General features: G+C 41.1%; 1 protein-coding gene and 1 long non-coding RNA gene across 5 annotated transcripts in view; one reads left to right on the top strand and one right to left on the bottom strand.

Moving 5' to 3' along the window:
* DTNB (dystrobrevin beta) overlaps positions 1 to 21,142 on the bottom strand; it is a 326,819-nt gene that overhangs the window by 277,632 nt on the left and 28,045 nt on the right. For 3 of the 4 annotated variants that reach the window (XM_067550478.1, XM_067550479.1, XM_067550480.1), the window contains exons 3-4: positions 19,296 to 19,376; positions 4,086 to 4,299 (exon numbers count right to left, since the gene is read on the bottom strand). In XM_067550478.1, the coding sequence (XP_067406579.1) occupies positions 4,086 to 4,299; positions 19,296 to 19,376 (295 nt within the window). Of the gene's footprint in view, positions 1 to 4,085; positions 4,300 to 10,282; positions 10,319 to 19,295; positions 19,377 to 21,142 lie in introns of those variants that run through there. The other variant, XM_067550481.1, reaches the window with a different exon arrangement.
* On the top strand, positions 4,047 to 17,340 carry LOC137154717 (uncharacterized). The gene is made up of 3 exons (XR_010920287.1): positions 4,047 to 4,147; positions 15,597 to 15,669; positions 17,216 to 17,340. It is a non-coding gene; the product is annotated as an uncharacterized lncRNA (long non-coding RNA).

Raw genomic sequence — 21,142 nt, 5'->3', positions numbered from 1 at the left:
AGTTTAGTGACACAATCTCAAATAGGTCTATTGTAATTATGTTAGTTATGGAGCTCTGTTAGGTTGACGAGGTTTCTTTTGCTTGACGTATGTACAGACTCCAGTGACAACGTTTGAAGTCCCTCTTCATCTGTGGCCAATAAAACCAAACTTTTGAAGGAATAATTACTCGCTCTGCTCCTAAATGTCCCATCTCTTCATATAGTTATTGATATACCTGCTTTTTGTATTTTTTAGGAAACACTAGTTGATTTCAAAACTTGGTTTTCCAATAAAGTATTCCATCTGCATCCAAATGCAACTGATGCCTTTCATGCATCAGGGCAGAAAACTTAACACATCCTCCTGTGCTCTCTCTCTCAGTTTATGACCCAAGGACTCACCTCACATGAGCATCTTCTATCGGGTGTGCACGTGCCTGCTCTCTCTCAGTTTTTCCCCTGCTCTCTAACACCAGTTTATCTTTTTCAGGTTGATTTTCAGTGACTCACCTCTTCTGCTCTTTTACTGGGGCTGGGTATGGTAGGACTATGAGGCCTCCAGGAGGTGGCCAGGGAGTCCAGTACACACCATCACACTGCCAAAATGTTTGCTTATGGAATAGGCTTTATGGTGGATTTAATGCCCATGGAGAAGTCTTCTGCTGCCAAAGGGTTGGTAGTAATAGTTGCTAACCAAGATACCTTGCCATCTCTTTGTACATCCAAGAACATACGACAGGATTAACATCTTTGCTTATTTCTTCTGTGCATTCTGTCATATATTTTTCCACATCAAGGGGCATTCTGGATAAAGCATCTGCGTCCACAGTAGATTTTCCTGGACGAGATCTTGCTTTGATGTTCTGTGGTGTTTAGCCTGGCAGAGATGAAGACGTAGGTTAGCAGTTTGTTATCCCTGTAAACTATGGAGGATTGTGCATAATAGAGGTAGTCACAAAGTTTGTCAGTTACAGCCAGTTTTAAAGGTAGAAACTCTAACTTTCCTGAGTGAGTGTGGTAATTCTTCTCAGCTGCAATTAGCGTTCTTGACCCATAACCAATGACTCTTAGTTTATCTTTCTGATGTTGGTATAAGACTGCACCTAGTCCCTTATTGGAAGCATCTATGTGAAGGATAAAGGGTATGGCAAAATTGAGATAATGTATTATTGGTGGCTGCACCAGGCAGTTAATCAGATGGCTTAAAACTTTTTTATGTTGTTCTTTCTGGGTAACTTGCTGTTTGGAAGGTATCTGTCCAGATCTCTTTCTTGTACTTTGGCTCTTTTTTTTTTTTTTTCTCTGAGTTCACTTTTGACACTGCTGTGTGTCAGATTCCAATGGAAAAGTCAACAAATCAGACAATGGTTTTGCTATTTGAGAAAAGTTTTCAATGAAGGTTTGGATAGTAAGTGAGAGAGCCTAGCAGCTTGCAAAGTTCTCCTATGGTGTTTGGTGCTTTCCCTGAAAGAGTATGAGCAGCCTTGGTGTCAGCTGGATTCATCTTATAACCTTCAGCAGATACCATCATTCCCAGGTAATGTGCCTCTCTCAAAGAGGTCACATTTAGAAACTTTCAGCTTAATTCCATGCTTTTGCCACTGTTGTAATTCTCTTACATTCTCCATGTGTTCTTCAAAAGTGCCACTGCAGACAAGGACACCATTCAATAGGGAACCATCCAACTCATCTCCAAGCTCTGCAAGATGCTCTAACTCACTACATGGAGTAATGAAGACTGTGAGGCGATGGTTTTGTTCAGTCATGAAACCTTGGTGGTATGTGTTCCCTTTATCTAAGGAAGAGAACCAAGATTTAGCTTCTAATCCACTCAGGACATCTTTGATTCGAGCAATGGATTGTCTGGTATGGTTTTTCTATACAATTCTTGATAGTCTTGCATAGTCTTAGACTACCATCCATGTTCCAGAAACATACTACTGGTGATGAATAGGATGAAGTTGATTTTGTGATCCACTCTCTGTTTAGGAGAGCTCTTTGTATAGTGGATGAGACACTGAGATGTAAGTCTTCTGTACAGGTTGCTTGTCATATAACTTGATATGCATCTGCAGACTAGGGAACCTCATAGACTTCAAGGTCAGAAGGGACCAATATGATCATCTAGTCTGACCTCCTGCACAACGCAGGCCACAGAACCTCACCCATCTACTCCTGTAATAGATCCCTAACCTATGACTGAGTTACTGAAGTCCTCAAATCATGGTTAAAGACTTCAAGGTACCGAGAATGCACCAGCAAGTGACCCGTGAACCATGCTACAAAGCAAGGCGAAACCCCCCCAGGGCCTCTGCCAATCTGCCTTGGGGGAAAATTCCTTCCCTATCCCAAATATGGCAATCAGATAAACACTGAGCATGCGGACAAGACTCACTAGCCAGACAACCAAGAAAGAATTCTCTGTAGTAATTCAGAACCCACCACATCAAACATCCCATCACAGGGCACTGGGCATATTTAGGGTCTGTCACAAGTCTCCCTCATCTCTGGAGAAAGCTTTGGACTCCTCTTTCAGCATCTGCTGTATCATTTTCCTTTCCACCTCTGACAAACAAATGGCTCAGGTTCATTCCTGGTTCAAAAATATTTCTATCATTCTCTATGCTTAGAGGCTTTCTTCTCTTTGCTGGCTATAACAACAATGACCTTCAATCCTTACAGGGACAGAGCACTTGTAAATCTAATCCTTACATTCCCTTGAGTGTTACACTTGCTTTCCCAATGTCATGAAAATATAGTGGAATACCTCTGCAGCGAGTGATTGTGAAAGGGAGGACCTCTTACTGCTGAGCAGTGAACACACAATTGAGGAGGAAAGCGGGGCATCTTCTTACCTGCTTAGCATCTGAATTGTTGTGGTCTGCCTTTTTCATTTCAGAGTGTTATCTGATTTGCTGGATTTTTTCACTGTCTATGGATTTGAAGCCTGTTTCTTCACTGCTGCTAATTCACTTATGTGCTGAGCTTTGTACTGTTTTAGGCTCTGTGACCAATAAGCCACAGATCCTGGTCTACAGTCTCTGGAATTTTGGGTGGAGCTCAGCTCCCCATTGGGATTGCTTCAAACCTGGGTCAAGCAAGGAGAGGTCGAAGCCTGGACTCTGTAAACAGAATAGGTATTTGAGATCCTTAGATAAATTTATAGATTGCGCTTGGGTTGGAAATCCCACTCTCCATGAGTGCATTGACTGAACAATTCCCTGGCAATGTTATGGGAGAGGGCAAGAACAGAAAAGGAAGGCTGGGCAAGGAAGGAAAAGATAAGGGGGAGAACAATATGAAAGACTATAGATGACGTTCCAAAAAAATGTGGAGCTGCTAATTAACAGCTGGAACTCTACAGCTGTCATTCAGAGATCCCACAGAGAAAAAAACTTCTACCCAAAAAGAGGGTGAACAGGTCCTATGAACATGGTCAACCCTTGTTGCAAGAAAACTGAAAGGAAGGAACTTGGACATATGTTTAAGGGTCCCATACCAAACCAAAAGAAAATGCCATGCTGTGAACAGACAACTGTGATCCTTCTTTCACCCAGAAGATGAAGGGTTAGCCCTTCCTTGCCAACCTCTAGGAGGGATCAAGACTTACCGGTACTATCAAAACATTTGTTGTATTAAAATAGTCTTGTGCACCAGATTTAATTAAGAAACTGCATGCACATAAATTTAAGCCTCTCCTATCATGCAGTTTTACAGCAACCTCATACCACTACTGTTAAGTGAATTTTATTTTTTATTTTAACTAGCATTTCACAAAAAGACTTGGCTACAATATGACCCAGGAACTAGATATGGCCAGTTAAGAGCCCTCATACACAGCATGATTGCCCTTTATTTTTAATCCCATTATGTAGTCTGTGGAGATGTACAGATCCCAGCAGGCTGTGATTCATCTTACTCAAGAACAAGATTTTAAAGATGGATCATTGCTTGCTGTGATGTGTAATTCTCTGGAGACGACACTACTATATTAAAGATGTGCAATCTGCTCCACTTTATGAAATTTAGGCACAGCCCTTAGCAGGGTGTGCCTAACTAAATGAACTAGTTTAATAAAAGAATGCAACTGGAGGAGTTACTAGCCTGTCATATGCTGCTATCATGAAGTTGAGGAGAAGGCTGATGGATTGCTCCACACTGATCTGGTGAGTAGAAGGAAGGCGTTTATTTAGCTGGTAGTAGACGGATGAAATGATAGTTTCCAGTCGAGACACATTGATCTCTGTGTTGTGATCCAATGTGTTAAGGCCATTGTCTCGGAAGGCTTCAATCATATTCCAGATATCAACAAGATGGACTAAAAGGAAAGAAAGAAATTAACTGTTATTTTTTTGTAATGTCCAGATTTACTCTCTTAGAGGAGACACCACTTTTGGATAATATGTTAATTTTTGGTATTTTAGAAAAGCAGCATCCATCCTTTAAACATGTTATACAGAATGCTCTAGAAAATTCAGAAAGGGGAGAAGAAGAGGGCTTCCTATTAAAATTACCAAATTGGAGAATAAATTATATTCCTCACAATGTGTTCTGTCACAAAAATATCTCACAGGCCATCTAGCAAATCCTTCAATTGTCAAAATCAGGTTATAGTGAACATTTAGTCTAGCCCTATTTTATTAGTTCTTTAAGAGCTGTTAAGCTATAATATATATTCCCATAAAAGAAATCTAAGGCTGCAAAGTGAAGCATTCAAAAGTCAGGAAGTACTTAAATTAAGTTTGCTCTCTTTCTAAACCATAACTGTGCTCCATTGTGTGCATGCATTATGGCAAAGTCTAATTACTGGGACATATTTTAGGTCATTCAGGCAACCTTAGCTTTGGCATTTCCAGACCTGAGTGCTTTTCTTAAAGTTTTTAAGGAAAACAATAAAGAAACTTGGTCACATGCAACTATTTCACAGACAGTAATAGAGTATTTTATGCGGCACAAAACACAGCACTCCAAGAGGCAAAGGTTACTATGGACCGCTGCTTCATTGGAGCTTGCACCCTATTCACAGAGTGCACATTTTTGATCATTGAATGAAATGGCTTTTCAATGTTTTGTCTGTTTCTTTCCACAGTAGCCTTCTAATAAAGTACAGAGCAAGACAGGGTTCCCTTTATAAACACCACTTCAACCATTCTACTTCCTTGATCTTGTCATTATGACAGGTGCCATCAGCAGTGGTGTCTAATCCATTATTATTAGTGTGATATTTGTAATGTTATCCTCAGAGACTAAGGGTAGTCCAATGGTTAAGACACTAGCCAGGGACTTGGAAGATCTTGGTTCAATTTCCTACTCCATCACAGAGTTCCTGTGTGATCTCAGGCAAATCACTTAGTCTTTTCATGCCTCAGTTGCCCATCTGTAACATAGGAATAACCACACTTCCTATTTCTCAGAGGTGTCTTGTGGAAAAACACATTAAAGATTGTAAGGTGCTTATATATTAAGGTAGCATGGGCCATACAAGTACCTTGAGTAAATTAAAGCTTTGGTGGAACTGAAAGCCTAACACACCAAGCCACTATCCTCATAGGGCAGTGAATCTTTTCCATTTGCTTTGTGGACAGTAATCCCTTTGGGAAAAGGGTTATCTTCAGTTTTATTTCTGCAATGCTGAGCACATTTTTGGTGCTAAACAAATAAGTACCAGGTCAGCTTCTGAATAAAAACAGAGCCACACATAGTCTTGTACCCATGTATGTATAAGGCTGTTTCTCATTTCAATATTTCTGTGTGCAGCTTTGGAAGCATGCCTAGAAGAACTGAATTTGAACATTCTAAAGAGCTAGGCTCATGCAGCTGCCAAAATAGCAGCAGCAGCACATGCCATGTAACAGAAATTCCTGTATTAAGCAAGGTTCCACCACACCTATCCCTGGACTCAGCACGTAGCCCCATCATCCCCAATCTAGGGGTACCATGTAAGGCAGGAGCCCCCCACCTCCTGGAAAGGAGAGTACCTACCAGTTTGCACTCTCTTTGCACTCGAAGGAGCCAGCAGCCCATCTCCCTCTGGAATAACAACTTTCTGCTGCTGTCAGCTAATATAATTAGCCCTGCGGCTCAAGTAGCACACAAAGCATTCCAACCAACTCAGGGTATTTCTATATTAGAAAGTCTGACAGATAAAAATGGATTGATCACTGAACTAGAAGTTGATGGTTGCCTATGTGCCAGCGATTACTATCTAATTTCATTGTCTATGCAAACACAATATCGACCTGACCAGTAATTAAAGCCTTGTGTGCATGGGGGGTTTAGTTTACACTGAGATGACATGCGTTTGTTGTTAAGCAAAACGTAAACCAAACTAATAGTGTGCATATTGGACTACCATGCCTTCCTTCGGGACTTAGAGTCAAAATAAAAAAGTTCCATGATTCCACTCTCTCTGTCCCATGCATCCTCTTTCTGGGTGGGCTAGACCCATTTTTGAATTCCTGTCAGCCAGCCTGGACTGATCTGTGCCATTGTGTTAGCAACCAGGAATACACAGAAGCTATTTGGGCTTCTTGAGTTCTTGAAACCAGGCGGCTTCAATTTTGGACTTTGCACATTGCACCACAACCAAGCTGATACTGTGGCTGTAGAAGCAACTCCTCTAGTAGCAGAGGAAGAAGGACAAGGATGACACTGAGCAACTACTACTACAGGAACTATTTGTGAACCAGCTTCACATAGTGCGTTGCTGTTTCTGGGCTCCGGAAACCCATGCCGATTGATGGGAAAGGTTCATTCCACAAAACTGGGATGACCAGGAGTAGCAAAACAATTTCAAAATGACAAAGGCAAACTTTTTTGAGATCTGTACGGCACTAGCCCCAAAGTTGCAGAGGCAGGGTACCAGTATGCAGTACCTTATACCCACTAACAAGTTCACTAGCTGCAGAATGGTCACGGTGTGCACTTTTAGAAGGCAGAAATCTTGTTGACACTGCCTACAGACCTATCTGGATGCCAATGAGGCAAACACCATTCATATAACTTGTCTGCTGCACACTCCATAATGTTTATGAGGGTGAAGGAGAGTGCTTCCATACCGAACAGGCTCAGGACAAGTCTGGTTTACAAACTCTGTATAAGCAGCCATATTCCACCCACATGCACACTGGTCCTGGTTCCCAGTGAGCAAGGGAAATCACAGCTGCCATATGTGCACACATCTAGGCAAAGGATGACATCTACATGTTCTGAAGGACGCCTTCACACCTTGAACAGTGCTGGAAAAAGCACAAGGGGACGTTGGCACATACTTGTGGGGCTACATAACTTTGTGAGAGTTTTGTACCCCTGTAGCCAAAGGTCAGACATTCATTCCTAAGACACTTTGCATATCAGAGAGAATTACAATAGGGCACATCCACTGGGTTAACAATTTAGGTTTGGGTTTGTGGTGTGGAGGGTGGCAGCCAAATTGTAATGTAGTCATTGTGCAATGCTTTTGATTTTATTGTTCAAACTTGTTTACAAACTTGTTATTGGAAGCGCTCAATCTCTCTTAATGACCTTATCAAAATGTGCTTTGTACAAGAGGGTACATCCATTTTTTAAACTGTTCTTTGTCAGTGGTGCTAACTGCACTTAGCAGCTCTTATGGAGCACTAGTCCCAAGGTCGAAACTCGTCCTTCCACGGGCTGCGCCCGGGGGGGGGGGGGGGGGGGGAAGAGGAGGGAGGGAAGAACGACGACACGACGACACGACACGACAGGGGGACCTTTAATCACTGGATAATGGCAGACGCTCATACTGTTATCTGAACTGTGTTTACATTTTCTACATGTGAACTAAGCCATAAAGATGCTTATGTACCCATGTTGCATGTTCTGCTGCACTGACAACTATTAATGCTTTCTCTAAGCACATAACACTAACTGCACTTCCCCATCCCTCGCATAGATCCTTGGGACTTCAGATATTTCCAAAAAGGGTGCGGGGGGAGGGTGCAGACAGAAAAGTATCTGCAGTGTAATGGCACCAGACAGTTACACCATTGCAATTCATGTGCTGCTAATTGTGGGGCCCAATCCCAAACCTAAAAATAACTTATGTTCATCATACTTAGGACACAGGTCACAGAAACAACAACACTTATTAAAAGTACTATATGGAATGTGTAAGTAATATATTTTTAAAAAGAAATGTAAGCCAACGGTATTTAAAACATAATGGGACTGAATCCATGAATACCAGCCAAATGTCAATGTCTCTGCACCTGTCTCCTTGCCCTCCCCCTGACAAAGGGGAAACAACAAAGGAAAATTGTTCTTGGACGCAACCAAGGACATCTTCTGTACAGGGTTTGGAGGCGGACACTTGGTGGGATTCAGGGACTCCTGCAGGCTCATCATTCCCTTCCTGGATGCTCAGGAGTTCCCCCTGCAAGGGATTTTAGGTGCCAGTGGAAGATGTGGTCCCAGAAATCCTGCAGGCTCCGGTCACACAGGGGTTAGGTCCTCTGGCTTAGTCAGACCCCAGATGGCAGCCAGAGAAGGTGGTGGCAGCAGTTGTTCACAGACACGTTAAAAGGCCATGGAAGCAGGCAGACTCCAAACTCATTTGGCCATCAGTTCTATGAGTCTCTCCAATAGGGAATGCTCCCTTCCTCTATGGCTTGCCTCCTGTTCCATGAACCAGTTCACCAGTGTGTCTTCCTATTGGAGAGCCCAATCCTCTCATGTCCTGAAGAACTCATGCTGTTCCTGGTTCTTCCTGTTCATCCCTCTGTGTAGTTCTTCCAGGGTCCTTCTCCGTCTGCCTCTCCTGTCTCTGAGGTGCTGCACCTGCCCTCCTGACAGAATGGTTTCCCTCTCAGGAGATGAAGGTCCTGCCAATTCAAAGACAAGGGTAGCATATTTTTTCCTTTGGAAGAAGCTGAGAAATCCCCCCACATAAATAATTTTGCTCTGGCAGGCCACAGTTATGATACTATTCATCATTCCATGAAAGCACCTGTTAAAATATCCTTGGTTCTCAGACAACTTTTGCAGTCCATGAAGAAGCAGCAGAGGTTAGGAATGGTAAGAAAAATGTACTAATGTTTTTTAAAATGTAAAATGTTCATAGTATCTCAGAGCAGCAGGGAGTAGGGTGTTATCAGTATTCACTTTCTTCTTCAAAGGCTGGCCAACATTTGAAGAACATCACAGTTTTCAAGGTACCAGAAAAGAGGTGGCTTTCCAGTCCTGTGGAGAAGATCTGGCAATCTATGCCAAAGACCTTTCTGCTAATGGTAACCCCCTACATATTGCTGAATGGAGGGGTTTGGGCAGCTTTGAAGGTGGGCCAAGATGATATGCACACTGCCATTGAACCTCAAAACCTAGCTGGACTTTCTGCTACACCAGAAATTTGCTGAAATATACTTACAGGACTAGGAGGCAATTCAACTGGAAATTGATAACATTCTCAGCTAACATATGGAGTTTCTGTGAAAAGGGAGATATGAACAACAAATAGCACACCTCCAGCAACACCAGAAAATCCTGCCTCTGTGCCTGTCTAACAATGGTGAAATGGACAGGAAAAGAAAGACACTGCAACTGTATTTCCTCCCCTGAAGTTTCAGATCAGCACTACAAGCCCCTCACTTCTCCACTGCAAAGGGACACCACACTGTGTTTATCCAAATGCCAGAACGGATCTTTCTCCCATTTCCCCTGCTTGTGAAGCATGGCTTAGTATGTGGCAAAGCCAAACACCAGGGATAGGGACAGGAAAAAGAAAATTTTTACAATCTTCCAAGGGAGAAAGGACTGCTGTGACTAACTTTTCTGCAACATTTTCCCCTCCCCTTTCACAGCTTCCGCTCCACCTCAAACCTTTTCCCCATTCCACATGGCTCAGATTTGTAAGAGGATGGTAAGATTGGGGTTGGGTAGTAAAAGTACAGAAAATATGTAATATTCCAAGAGATGAAAGACAGCTGTTACTTAGTTTGTCTAAAGTTAAGTTTTCTACAATTTTTACAATTGTCCTATACTCAACCAGGGAGTTGGTAAATCCACCTGCTCCCATTCCCTGGTTCATTGCTGCCTGATTGCTGGCAGAGAAACATACACACAAAGGGGCACAGTGATTTCTCACTAATAATCTGTTTTTAAGACAGAGCTTCGGCCAAATGCATAACAGTGACTCCCCAGAAACCAATAAAATCATTGATTTATAGCAGTGTCTTGCTCAGGGACATTTTTGGGTTGAGCAGAGCAGGGACTAGACTTAAAATCAGCAATGTAAGAGCAAGAGGGGATACTGACAGGGAGGATGGGGGTTCGTTATAACTTACCAGCCTCAGGTTCTGCTTCCTGCTGTAGCTCGGGGTCCTCCTCAGGTTTGTTTGGAGGTGGGGGGCACAGGGGGTCTCTGCTAGCTCCTCTGGGTAAAGGCGCAAAAGACGCATGCACCTCATCCTCTAGGACAGGGGTGTCAAACATACGGCCCACGGGCCGCATTTGGCCCACGAACCTTTTTGATGGGGCCCGCATTTGGCCAGTGTTTCAGTGAGTTGTGCTGCCCCCGAAAGTTTCTCTGCGTGTGGCATTGCCCCTTTAAGAGATCTGTCAGCAGAGGGCCCACTTGTCTTAAAGCAGCAATACCATCCTCTGCAGAAATCCCTTAAAGCGGCATCAGGGTCTCCCGCGAAATCCTGCGCCGAAAAGGGCTGCACCGCCGAAAATGGAAGATAGCCCGAATTTTTCGGCAGCGGGTATTGCACGGCCCCTGTGAAGGGCATGTTAGGTGAATTTGGCCTGTCACCATCAGCGAGCTTGACACCCCTGCTCTAGCACATCCTGTACATTCCCTGCTGACTCCTCAGCCTGGCCCTCATTGGCATTCCATCGGACAGTGACATGCTGACAAATGTACAAATGCTTTTATACAAATGCTAGAAGTCTAAATATTAAAACGGGTGAACTAGTGTGCCTGGCATTAAATGAGAATATTGATATAATAGGCATCATGGAAATGTGGTGGAATGGAGATAATCAATGGGATGTGGTAATACCAGACAGCAAAATATATAGGAATAACACAGAATGTCGTACTGGTGGGGAAGTGGCACTACTAGTGAAAGAAAGCAGAGTCAAATAAAATAAAAATCTTAAATGACTCAAATAGTTGCATGGCATCTCTGTGCAGACGTATCATGCTTGAACAATAAGAGTAAAGCAGTCAGGATATACTAATGACCCCCTGATCAGGATGGTGACAGTGACTGTGAAATACTCAGGTAGATTAGAAAGGCTACAAAAAACAGAAAACCCAATAACAATGGGGGACTTCAGCTATCCCCATACTGACTGGGAACATATCACCTAATAAAGGGATGAAGAGATAAAATTTCTAGACATATTAAATGGCTACTTCTTGGGGCAACTTGTCATGGAATGCACAAAAGGAGAGGCAATTTTTGATTTAGTCCTAAGCGGAGCACATGATCTGATCCAAGAGATGAATATTGCTGAATCACTCAATAATAGTGACCATAATGTAATTAAATTTAACATCCTTGTAGGGAGGAAAATGCCAAAGAAACTCATAATAGTACCATTTAACTTCACAAAGGGGGAACTACACAGAAATGTGGAAACCAGCTAAATGGATATTAAAAAGAACCATCAGAAGGGTGAAATGCCTGCAAACTGCATGGAGACAACTGAAAAATGCCATAATAGAGGCTCACACTAAATGTATACCCCAAATAAACAAAAACTGCAAGAGGACCAAAATAATGACACCATAACTAAACACCAAAGTAAAAAAGGCATTCTGAGGCAAAAAGGCATCCCTTAAATATTGAAAGTCAAATCTTAGTTAAGAAAATAGAAAGGAGGATAAACTTTGACAAGTCAAAGTGTGAAAGTATAAGTAGGCAGGCCAAACAAGAATTTGAAGAACAACTAGCTAAGGACACACAATAACAGCAAAATGTATTTACATATATCAGAAGCAGGAAGCCTGCCAAACAGGCAGAAGGGCCATTGGACCATGGAGTGCTAAAGGAGCACTCAAGAAAGACAATGTTACTGCAGAGAAGCTAAATCAATTCTTTACATTGATCTTCACTGCAGAGAACATGGGGAAGAACCACACACCCAAGCCATTCTTTTTTGTTGACAAAGATCATATGAGGGTCTTGACAAAAAAGCCCTTGAAGATTTGTACTCACAAAAGGGGTTGTCCTTTAAGGGGAAAGCCACAGATCAAGAACTGAAAAATCTGCTAATGGCCAGTGATTAGAAAGCAGGGGCTCTGCCCTCATCTGCCCCAGATGCAGCTGCTGAAGGAGAATCAGTTAGAATGCTAGCAGTGAAAAACAAGCAACAGTTGGAACATCCCAGCAGATCACGGGAAGTGATCATTCCCCTGTATTAGGCATTGATGAGGCCGCATTTGGAGTATTGTGTCCAGTTTTGGGCCCCCCACTACAACAAGGATGTGGACAAGTTAGAGAGAGTCCAGCGGAAGGCAACAAAAATGATTAGGGGGCTGGAGCACAAGACTTATGAGGAGAGGCTGAAGGAACTAGGCTTGTTCAGTCTACAGAAGAGAAGAAGGGGGCGGGATTTGATAGCAGCCTTTAACTACCTGAAAGGGGGTTCCAGGGAGGATGGAGCTAGGCTGTTCTCAGTGGTGGTAGATGACAGAACAAGGAGCAACGGTCTCAAGTTGCAGTGGGGGAGGTCTAGGATGGACATTAGGAAAAAGCTTTTCACTAGGAGAGTGGTGAAGCACTGGAATGGGTTACCTAGGGAGGTGGCGGAATCTCCATCTTTGGAGGTTTTTAAGCTGCGGCTTGACAAAACCCTCGTTGGGATTATTTAGCTGAGGTTAGTCCTGCTCTGAGCAGGGGTTGGACTAGATACCTCCTGAGGTCCCTCCCAACTCTAATATTCTATGATTCAATGATTCTATAGCTGATATAGAAAAAGAAGCTTACCAAAGATGGCTAGCAGAGGCTCAAATCCAAGAAAAAGATCACCAAAGAGAATGCTACAGTTGGAAGCTGAACAAGAAGTTGCCAGACTTCAGCTCCAAGTCTTGGAAGAGCAAAAGAATCTGCCACAGCCTAAAACTCCACCCTCCCCCCTCCCCCAACAGCAAAAGCTGGGGAAGGATTTGTCCCATTCATAAAAATACTGAAGACATAGAGCAATTTTTGTCTAACTGTGAATGCCTATGCATTCTTCACAAAGCCCCAGATGAACAGCAAAAGCCTATCCTGCTAACCAGGTTGACTGGAAAAGCCAGAGAGGTATTTAATAAATTAAGAGAGCAAGAGGCTTTAGATTATGTGCTGTTTAAGGATTCTGTATTAAAGTGATTCAAGGTCACTCCTGAATCCTACATGTTTATAGAAATTATAAAATGTCTAATGATTGTACTTTTGTGGAATGTGCTCATAAATGTATGGGTTTTGTTAAAAAGTGGGTTGTGGGAGCAAAAAGCTTTTGGGAATTTTGATTAACGTCTGGATTTAATTACTTATTGGACCAATTTTTTGGACATTGTTCCTGAAAATATTAAAACAGCTATCTGTGACAGAGAACCTGATTCAGTCTTAAAGGCTGCAGAAATTGCTGATGTTTATGTAGAGAACAGAAATTATGAAATGTTTATCCCCCAGTTTAAAAGGAGCGAAGGTTTAAAAGTAGGTCCAGCCCCACTTCTGTTAGAAAAACTCCTGGGAGGCCAGGACATAAAAACTCTTACTCTAAGGGAGACGAGATCTTTCATTTGTGTGGTATGCTTACAAATATCAAGCCAGAGTGTCCAAATTTGAAAAACAGACCAGCAATCCTAAATACCATAAAAACCCAACAAATTCTAACTCTTTAAGCATGGAAGGCAACCAGATAAAGCCCAACACTGCCATTGTGTGTGCTAATGCTGTTACTGCCGTCTCTGAAGGAGTTAGCCTTAGGACTCATATTAAAGCTAAATATGGGAACAATAATAATGAGTTCATCAGCAGTGCAGAAATTAATGGGAAAAGGTGTATGGCATGGAGGGAAACTGCAGCTGATGTTACTTTGGTTAAAACAAGTCTGGTCAGGGAGGAAGATTATTTGCCAGATGAAAGTATGACTGTTGTAGCCCTCTCTGAGCATTTTATGAAAGTGCTTTTGGCTAAAAATCCATTTTAAGAGGAAGAAATTTGATATCATGGTAGTTGGTGTAAGATTCCTGCAGATATTTTAATTAGTAATGATATTAAAGCTATGATCAGCGTTCTGAAGGAACTCAGATATGAAAATGCAGAACTACTAACTCTGATATGTCATGGGATAAGCATTCATGGGATAAGAGGGAAGGTCCTCTCATGGATCAGTAACTGTTAAATCACAGGAAACACAGGCTACAAATATAGGGCATTTTCAGAATGGAGAGAGGTAAACAGTAGTGTCCCCCAAGGGTCTGTACTGGGACCAATACTGTTCAACATATTCATCAATGATGAGAAAAAAGGGGTAAACAGTGAGGTGGCAAAGTTTGCAGATAATACCAAACTACTCAAGATAGTTAAGTCCAAAGCACACTGCGAAGAGTTACAATGGATCTCACAAAACTGGGTGACTCGGCAACAAAAAGGAAGAGAAAATTCAGTGATGACAACTGCAAAACAATGTAGGCTGGAAAAAATAATCCCAGCTATACATACAAAATGATGGGGTCTAAATTAGCTGCTATCAATCAAGAAAGATCTTCAGATCATCATGGATAGTTCTCTGAAGACATCTGCTCAGTGTGCAGTGGCAGTCAAAAAAGCTACCAGAATATTAGGAACCATTAGGAAAGGGCTAGACAATAAGACAGAAAATATCATAATGCCACCTTATAAATCCATAGTATCCCCACACCTTGAATTCTGCATGCAAGTCTGGTCATCCCATCACAAAAAAGATACATTAGAAATGGGGGGGGGGGGAGGGAGAGAGGAGGAGAGAAGAGAGAAAAAACCACACCAGAAAAGGGCAACAGAAACAATGAGGGGCATAGAACAGCTTTCAAGTGAGGAGAGATTAAAAAGTCTGGGACTGTTCACCTTAGAAAAGACAACTAAGGGGGGGGGGGGGGGGGATACAAGAGATGTCTCTAAAATAATGAATGGTGTGGAGAAATTGAATAAGGAAGTCTTCTTTACCCCTTCACATAACACACAAACCAGGGGGTCACCCAATGAAATGAATAGGCAGCAGGTTTTAAACAAATTTAAGGAAGTACTTCTTCACACCACGCACAGCCAACCTGTGAAACTTGTTGCAAGGGTATATTGTGAAGGCCAAAAGTATAACTGGATTCAAAAAAGAATTAGATAAGTTCACAGAGGATAGATCCATCAATAGCTACTAGTCAAGATGGCCAGGGGTGCAACCTCATCTTCCAGGTATCCCTAAACCTCCAATTGTCAGAAGCTGGGACTGGATGATAGTGAATGGATCTCTCAATAAATTGCCCTCTTCTTTCCATTCTCTGAAGCATTTGGCACTGGTCATTGTTGAAAAACAGAATACCAGCCTAGAGGGACCATTGGTCTGACCCAGTATGACCTTTCCTATGTTCTTATGACTGTTCTATCCTTTTGCCTTCCTGTACAGGAACCTCAAATGCTTGATGCCTTCGTGGAATGGGCCAGTGTTGATCCAGCCTCTGTGAAATTTCCTGGTAGAGGTACAAATTACTTCTGCTTTGGGGAAAATCATGGAGGACAGTGTACTCCAATCACACATTAACAGCACTGAAGTGTAGTTGGTGGGCCAGGTGGCTGCTCTCGGAGTAGGATCCATATTTACCTACATTGATCAAAAGATTGCAGCGAAAATCTGTTTTGATATCATCATCAAAGCTCATTACTATTGGTGAAAACGAGAAGACAGGGTCCTTTAGAGATTTGGCAGGGTTCAGGAAGAAAAGCATTCAGTGCATTGTGGTACTGGAGGTGGATAACTATTGAAACTTGAGATCTGGTACGTGCTCCTTACTCCACACTGCAAATTGGTATGGATATGGGGTCATGTTTGAGCCTGAGGCATTTACTTATCCACACCCCTCATTCATACTAGTTTACTCTCCCTCTACTCATCTTTAGACACATGCTTCTGGGGTTTAAACAAGGACATTGCGGGGTTATAGGACAACCAGATGCATGGGCACATGTACAGTCACTATTGTAGACATGCCCTTAGTTAAGTAGGTTTTAATAAACCCAAATAACACCTGAATTTTAAATGGTGACTAAAACACACCCTACTTAGGCCTTGTACACATTATACCAGTTTAACTAAAATTGTGATGTTGCACCAATTTAGGCCTTGTGTACTCTGCACTGTATTGCAGACATCGGGGATGTGTACTGACAAACGCAACAAAGTGTTGCACTCAAACTGTCCCATGCTAATGCTTCTGTTGCAAACTTAAAAGTACCTTGCTTGTGTTAGTGTAGTTTTATTTGACAGAGGACTATGTTAACACAAACTAGAAACCTTTTAGTTAGCGTGAGCAGGATCCAGGCAGGACAGTTAGAGCACAACACTTTGGTGAACTCTTCATTCACATCCCTAGGTCCATACTGCAGCGCAACGTAGTCATAGCCCTAGTTAAATTGGTGCAACTGCTTATGTGTGAACACTATAGTCTAGTCTATATCATTTTTATACCAGCATAACTATTTCAGTTAGGAAGTGTTGTATTTAGTAATCAAAATAGCTGTACTGGTACAACCACTAGTGTAGACAACGTTTTATCAGTTTAACATATCCACCTTGCTGTATAGGCATTTTACAACTGCCTGTATAGAGTACCTCTATACTGCTGTATATTACTACTGTAATTGTGCCCACAATAGGAGGGATGTAATGTTTTGACTGAACTGATATAGTTTGAGTGCATGTTGTGTTTAGGCAAGTCGTACATCAATTTAAAGCAATGTCCACAGATGAAATTGCATTGCCTTACCTAAAATCAGTGCAATATCACATCTTTAGTTATATTGGTGCAACTTTCTGTTTAGATCAGGCCCAAGTTTAACAAGGTTTTTACTTCCTTGGTACTTGTACCATCATAATCATACCAGTTCTTCAATTTATCAGCTCTCCAAGGTAGACAAAACATGAATTTCTAATGTAAAGAACAAAAATAGGAGTTCAAAAAAGAAGTTTCAGGCCTTCTTTACACTTCGGATAAGCAATAAATGACAATACTTATTTTCCCTTTTTAGCTCAACCTTGAATAAGCCACATGAGGAATTCTTAAGACATGCAACTACAGCTTGTTCCGATGTTCCTAGAGCTTCCTACCACATTGTGAAAAAGTCAAAACAAGTATTGAATTTGCATCTTCCACTTGGCAGTACAGTTTGATTTCTGTCGAGTCACTGATCAGGACATGTTAAATAAACTATATGGTATGTAAGGCTGTTGCACCTTGTTTTTGTTTCTTCTGACCCTATCAGAGATGTAATCTCACATGACTTAAAAAAAACAAAAACAAAAACAAAAACAAAAACGAGAGTTCTGTAGCACTTTAAAGACTAACAAATTTAATTTCAGTAGGCATAAGCTTTCGTGAGCTTCAGCCCACTTCCTCAGATGCAGTTGGTAGAAATAATACAGCCAATGTTGCCTCCTATATATGTTGCCAATATTGGCTGTATTATTTCTACCAACTGCATTTGAGGAAGTGGGCTGAAGCTCACGAAAGCTTATGCCTACTGAAATTAAATTTGTTAGTCTTTAAAGTGCTACAGAACTCTCGTTGTTTTTGCTGTATACAGACTAACACGGCTACCCCTCTGGAACTCTCACATGACTGCTGACCTCTCCTTTCTTTTTTTTTCTTCCTATCATCCATTGTCTGCTTCCCAAAATATGTCATGCTATCTTTCTGGTTGACCTGAAATGAATACTGTATATTTTTCCAAATTATGCTTGTAAATGGGTATTTTTCTGTCTATATTTTTTGTGTGCAACCCCAAAATAAATTGGGCAGAACTAGAGAACTTCCGGCCTTTCCCCTCCACACTTGCAAGAATGGAACATATATCACACTTTTAAAATGGTGTAAAAGCAAATCTGAAAACAGCATCTCTGTAAGAACAAGCTGTATGTTCACCATTGACTTGCCTCCTAGTTAAGTATAAAGGTGGCTTTATCATTATTTTCTAAGAGTAAAATAGGAAGAAGAGTAGCAAGTGAGACCCACCTTCAATTTTTCTTTTTTCAAATATTTATATATTTAGCTACCATAATAGGAAACCTGATCTGGAAACTTTCAGAACTTTATCCTTGGGCCATCAGAATTGTAACCTTAGCAAAAGAGACTATATGGGAAGGTTTAAGGCAGCACTTCAACACACCTATCCTCCACTAGCTATGAGACAACTGAAAACAAAAGCTGTTTAACAAGATAGGTTATTAAAACTATGCAAGTGGCAGCCAAAAATAAAGGGCTTGGGGAAAAAAAATATCAATAAATATTGTCTTGGGCTGATCCAGGGGAAGTATTTTTCACTCACCTGTATGAATTAAGGGGCAACTGTTGTCCTCAGAGCACAGCCTGATTAAGTGGGTCTCCACAGGAATGAGAAGAGAGAAAAGAATCCTCTGACAAACCACATACAATCCCTTTGGCTGTTGCTATAGTAACCCTTAAAGCAGGTGCACCATCCCCTCCATTCAACTGCACCTAGAAAATTCTGTGAGGAGTTGTGCTTTGCCGCACACAAAGTGCGTACCTACTGCACAGTTCCCCAAAGTCCTGCTCTGCCTTTCCCCACAAATGAACTACAGCAGTTCCACTTTATCCAGGGTCATCCAAGAGAAGGAAGGATTTATTAAGTGCATACATCTACTCTGCTTTGTGCTCCATACTGATCAACACAATAGATCACAAATATAGTGCAACTTAGTCTGAAGAATTAATGTAAAGACTATTATCATACATTACCCTATGGATTAATCTTTATATTTATGAGCTATGAAATCAATGAATTGTGGTGAAGTATGAGAAAACACTAACTAACCTACTACAAAACTTAACTCCTTAGATCATACTGTATGGTAAATATTCTTAAGTGAATTAAATGAATTCTTAGGTTTCAAACTTCACTTCTCTTTAATTAATTATTCCATCCCTGTTTTCATTTTCTAAAATAAAGTACAATCTGGTTTACATGATTGTTATAGCAATTGCCAGACTATAATCTTTGCTCTTTAAGTTTACTTGTATAGTATGTTCTCAAATCAAGTACATATGTAGTAATCAAGCTGCTTACAGAAATGTACAGTGTTATGACTTACGATTACATCTTTTCTGCACAAATCTCAGTTTGCAGGCAGTCCGATATGTTGAAAGTCTGATGACATCAAAGTTCTGAGCCCCTATAAATAAATTTAAAAAAAAAAAACCTATTTACTTTTCAAACTTATTTCTTCTCTTAACATTCAGTTCACATGGTAAAATATTTACCTCAAGTATATGATTGCATGGCAATAAACAAAGATTTATACTTAATTAACTATTTTTCAACTGTGAACTCCTCAAGGTAGAGAAATTTAGTATTCATAACGCTTAAGAAATGTAAGAAAAAGCATATTATAAACTACCAGAAAAGCACATTATAGAGTCTATGAGTTAGAGGTTTCAGATCAGGAATCATGTGCTTCAAAGGCTACAAACACTCATACTTCCCATCACAGAAGTAGGATTTCAAGCTTCAGTGACACAGCATCCAATGCTAGCTCTGTTGATTCAGGTGATCTCAGATCTTAATCCTGCCATTGACCTGAACTAAGTATTCCTATTCACAGACTTTTAAAAATACCTGCATTTACCTGATCTTCATTTGGGAGAAGACCACTGTTTTGTGGCAGGTCCCTCTCTTTTAATATTTAGGACCTCCAACAACTGACTTTTAAAGTCACCACAATGGAGATAAGATTAATGAGCAAAGTGGGATACTTCAAACTGCTTTGCTATCCAGGATACTCCAAGAACATCATGCTCATCAGGACACAGTAAATATAAATGACCAGGATGAGTTAGAGAAAAAGCATTTTTGGTGCTGGGTTTTAGGTTCTAACTCACCATGCTAAGGGAGATCATAACAGATTCTACTCTGCCTTCAGTACCTGACGGAAAGCTCACCTTTTCAGGAAGATCAAACACCACCACCAAAAGATATGTTGCTTCTATTTAAGAAATGTCTAAATAAAAGTGAAAATCCTACACGTTGAGAACAGAGCCTATTTATTTGCAATGTTATAAACATTTAACAAGTTGTATTCAGTAACTCGATACTATGGGTAGCATTATATAGATGTATAGGTGTGATAGATACAAGTATATAATAATAATAATTTGTATTTGGGCAGAATTGGGGACCCTTTGTGCTAGGCACTGCACAAACAGATGACAAGGTCCATGCCTTGAAGAGCTTACAATCTAGCTTAAAACAGAATACAAAAAATGAATGTGAAACAGGCAGTAATGAGGTAGAACCAGAGTACTGTTTCTTTTGACAGCTATGATGGGATTTGCTTTTTATTTTTAGTAGATTTCTGCCCATTTTTATATCCCATTAAGACTTCTAACTATATCTCAACAGGATTAGGAACATTTAACCATAGTTACTGAAAATTTCCCCTCTTCTAGATGGAACAGTTCCCAATTATACTGGAGACTACATTTCAATCTCTGGACCACCAATGCAGTTGCACTTCACTAGTTTAGCACAAATCTCATCTGTATGAAGCATGTGAAAAACAAGGACAAAGCCCACTTAAACAACTATGAAGTCTGACCACTCTTTGGGAAATACCGCAAAGCCTTCCCACTTTGATGGAACTTGTCCACTATAAAATTATGGTTACTTATCCTGAAGTAACTCTGGTTCTTCGAGATGTAAGTCATTGTGGATCCCACTGTAGGTATGCATGAGCTTCATGCACACAAGAGCAGAATTTCTTTAATAGTAGTGCCTGCTGGGACTATGCATGCACCCCGTGTCAAAGTCTGGTGCAAACACAACACTCTGCACATTGTCACCATGGTGGCCACAGACTTCACAGCAGTGTCAGAGCCATCTATCTCAACTCATAATGATGCCTTTTCAAACTTCTGAATAGCTTTCAGACAAGCTCCTGAA

This window comes from Emydura macquarii, unplaced genomic scaffold (assembly GCF_026122565.2).
Source record: "Emydura macquarii macquarii isolate MOO-44397 ecotype Brisbane River unplaced genomic scaffold, CSIRO-AGI_Emac_v2 contig_1300, whole genome shotgun sequence".
NCBI classification, from domain to species: Eukaryota; Metazoa; Chordata; order Testudines; family Chelidae; genus Emydura; species Emydura macquarii.
The sequence above is the reverse complement of the archived record's forward strand: the minus strand, read 5'-3'. Positions and strand labels throughout refer to the sequence as shown.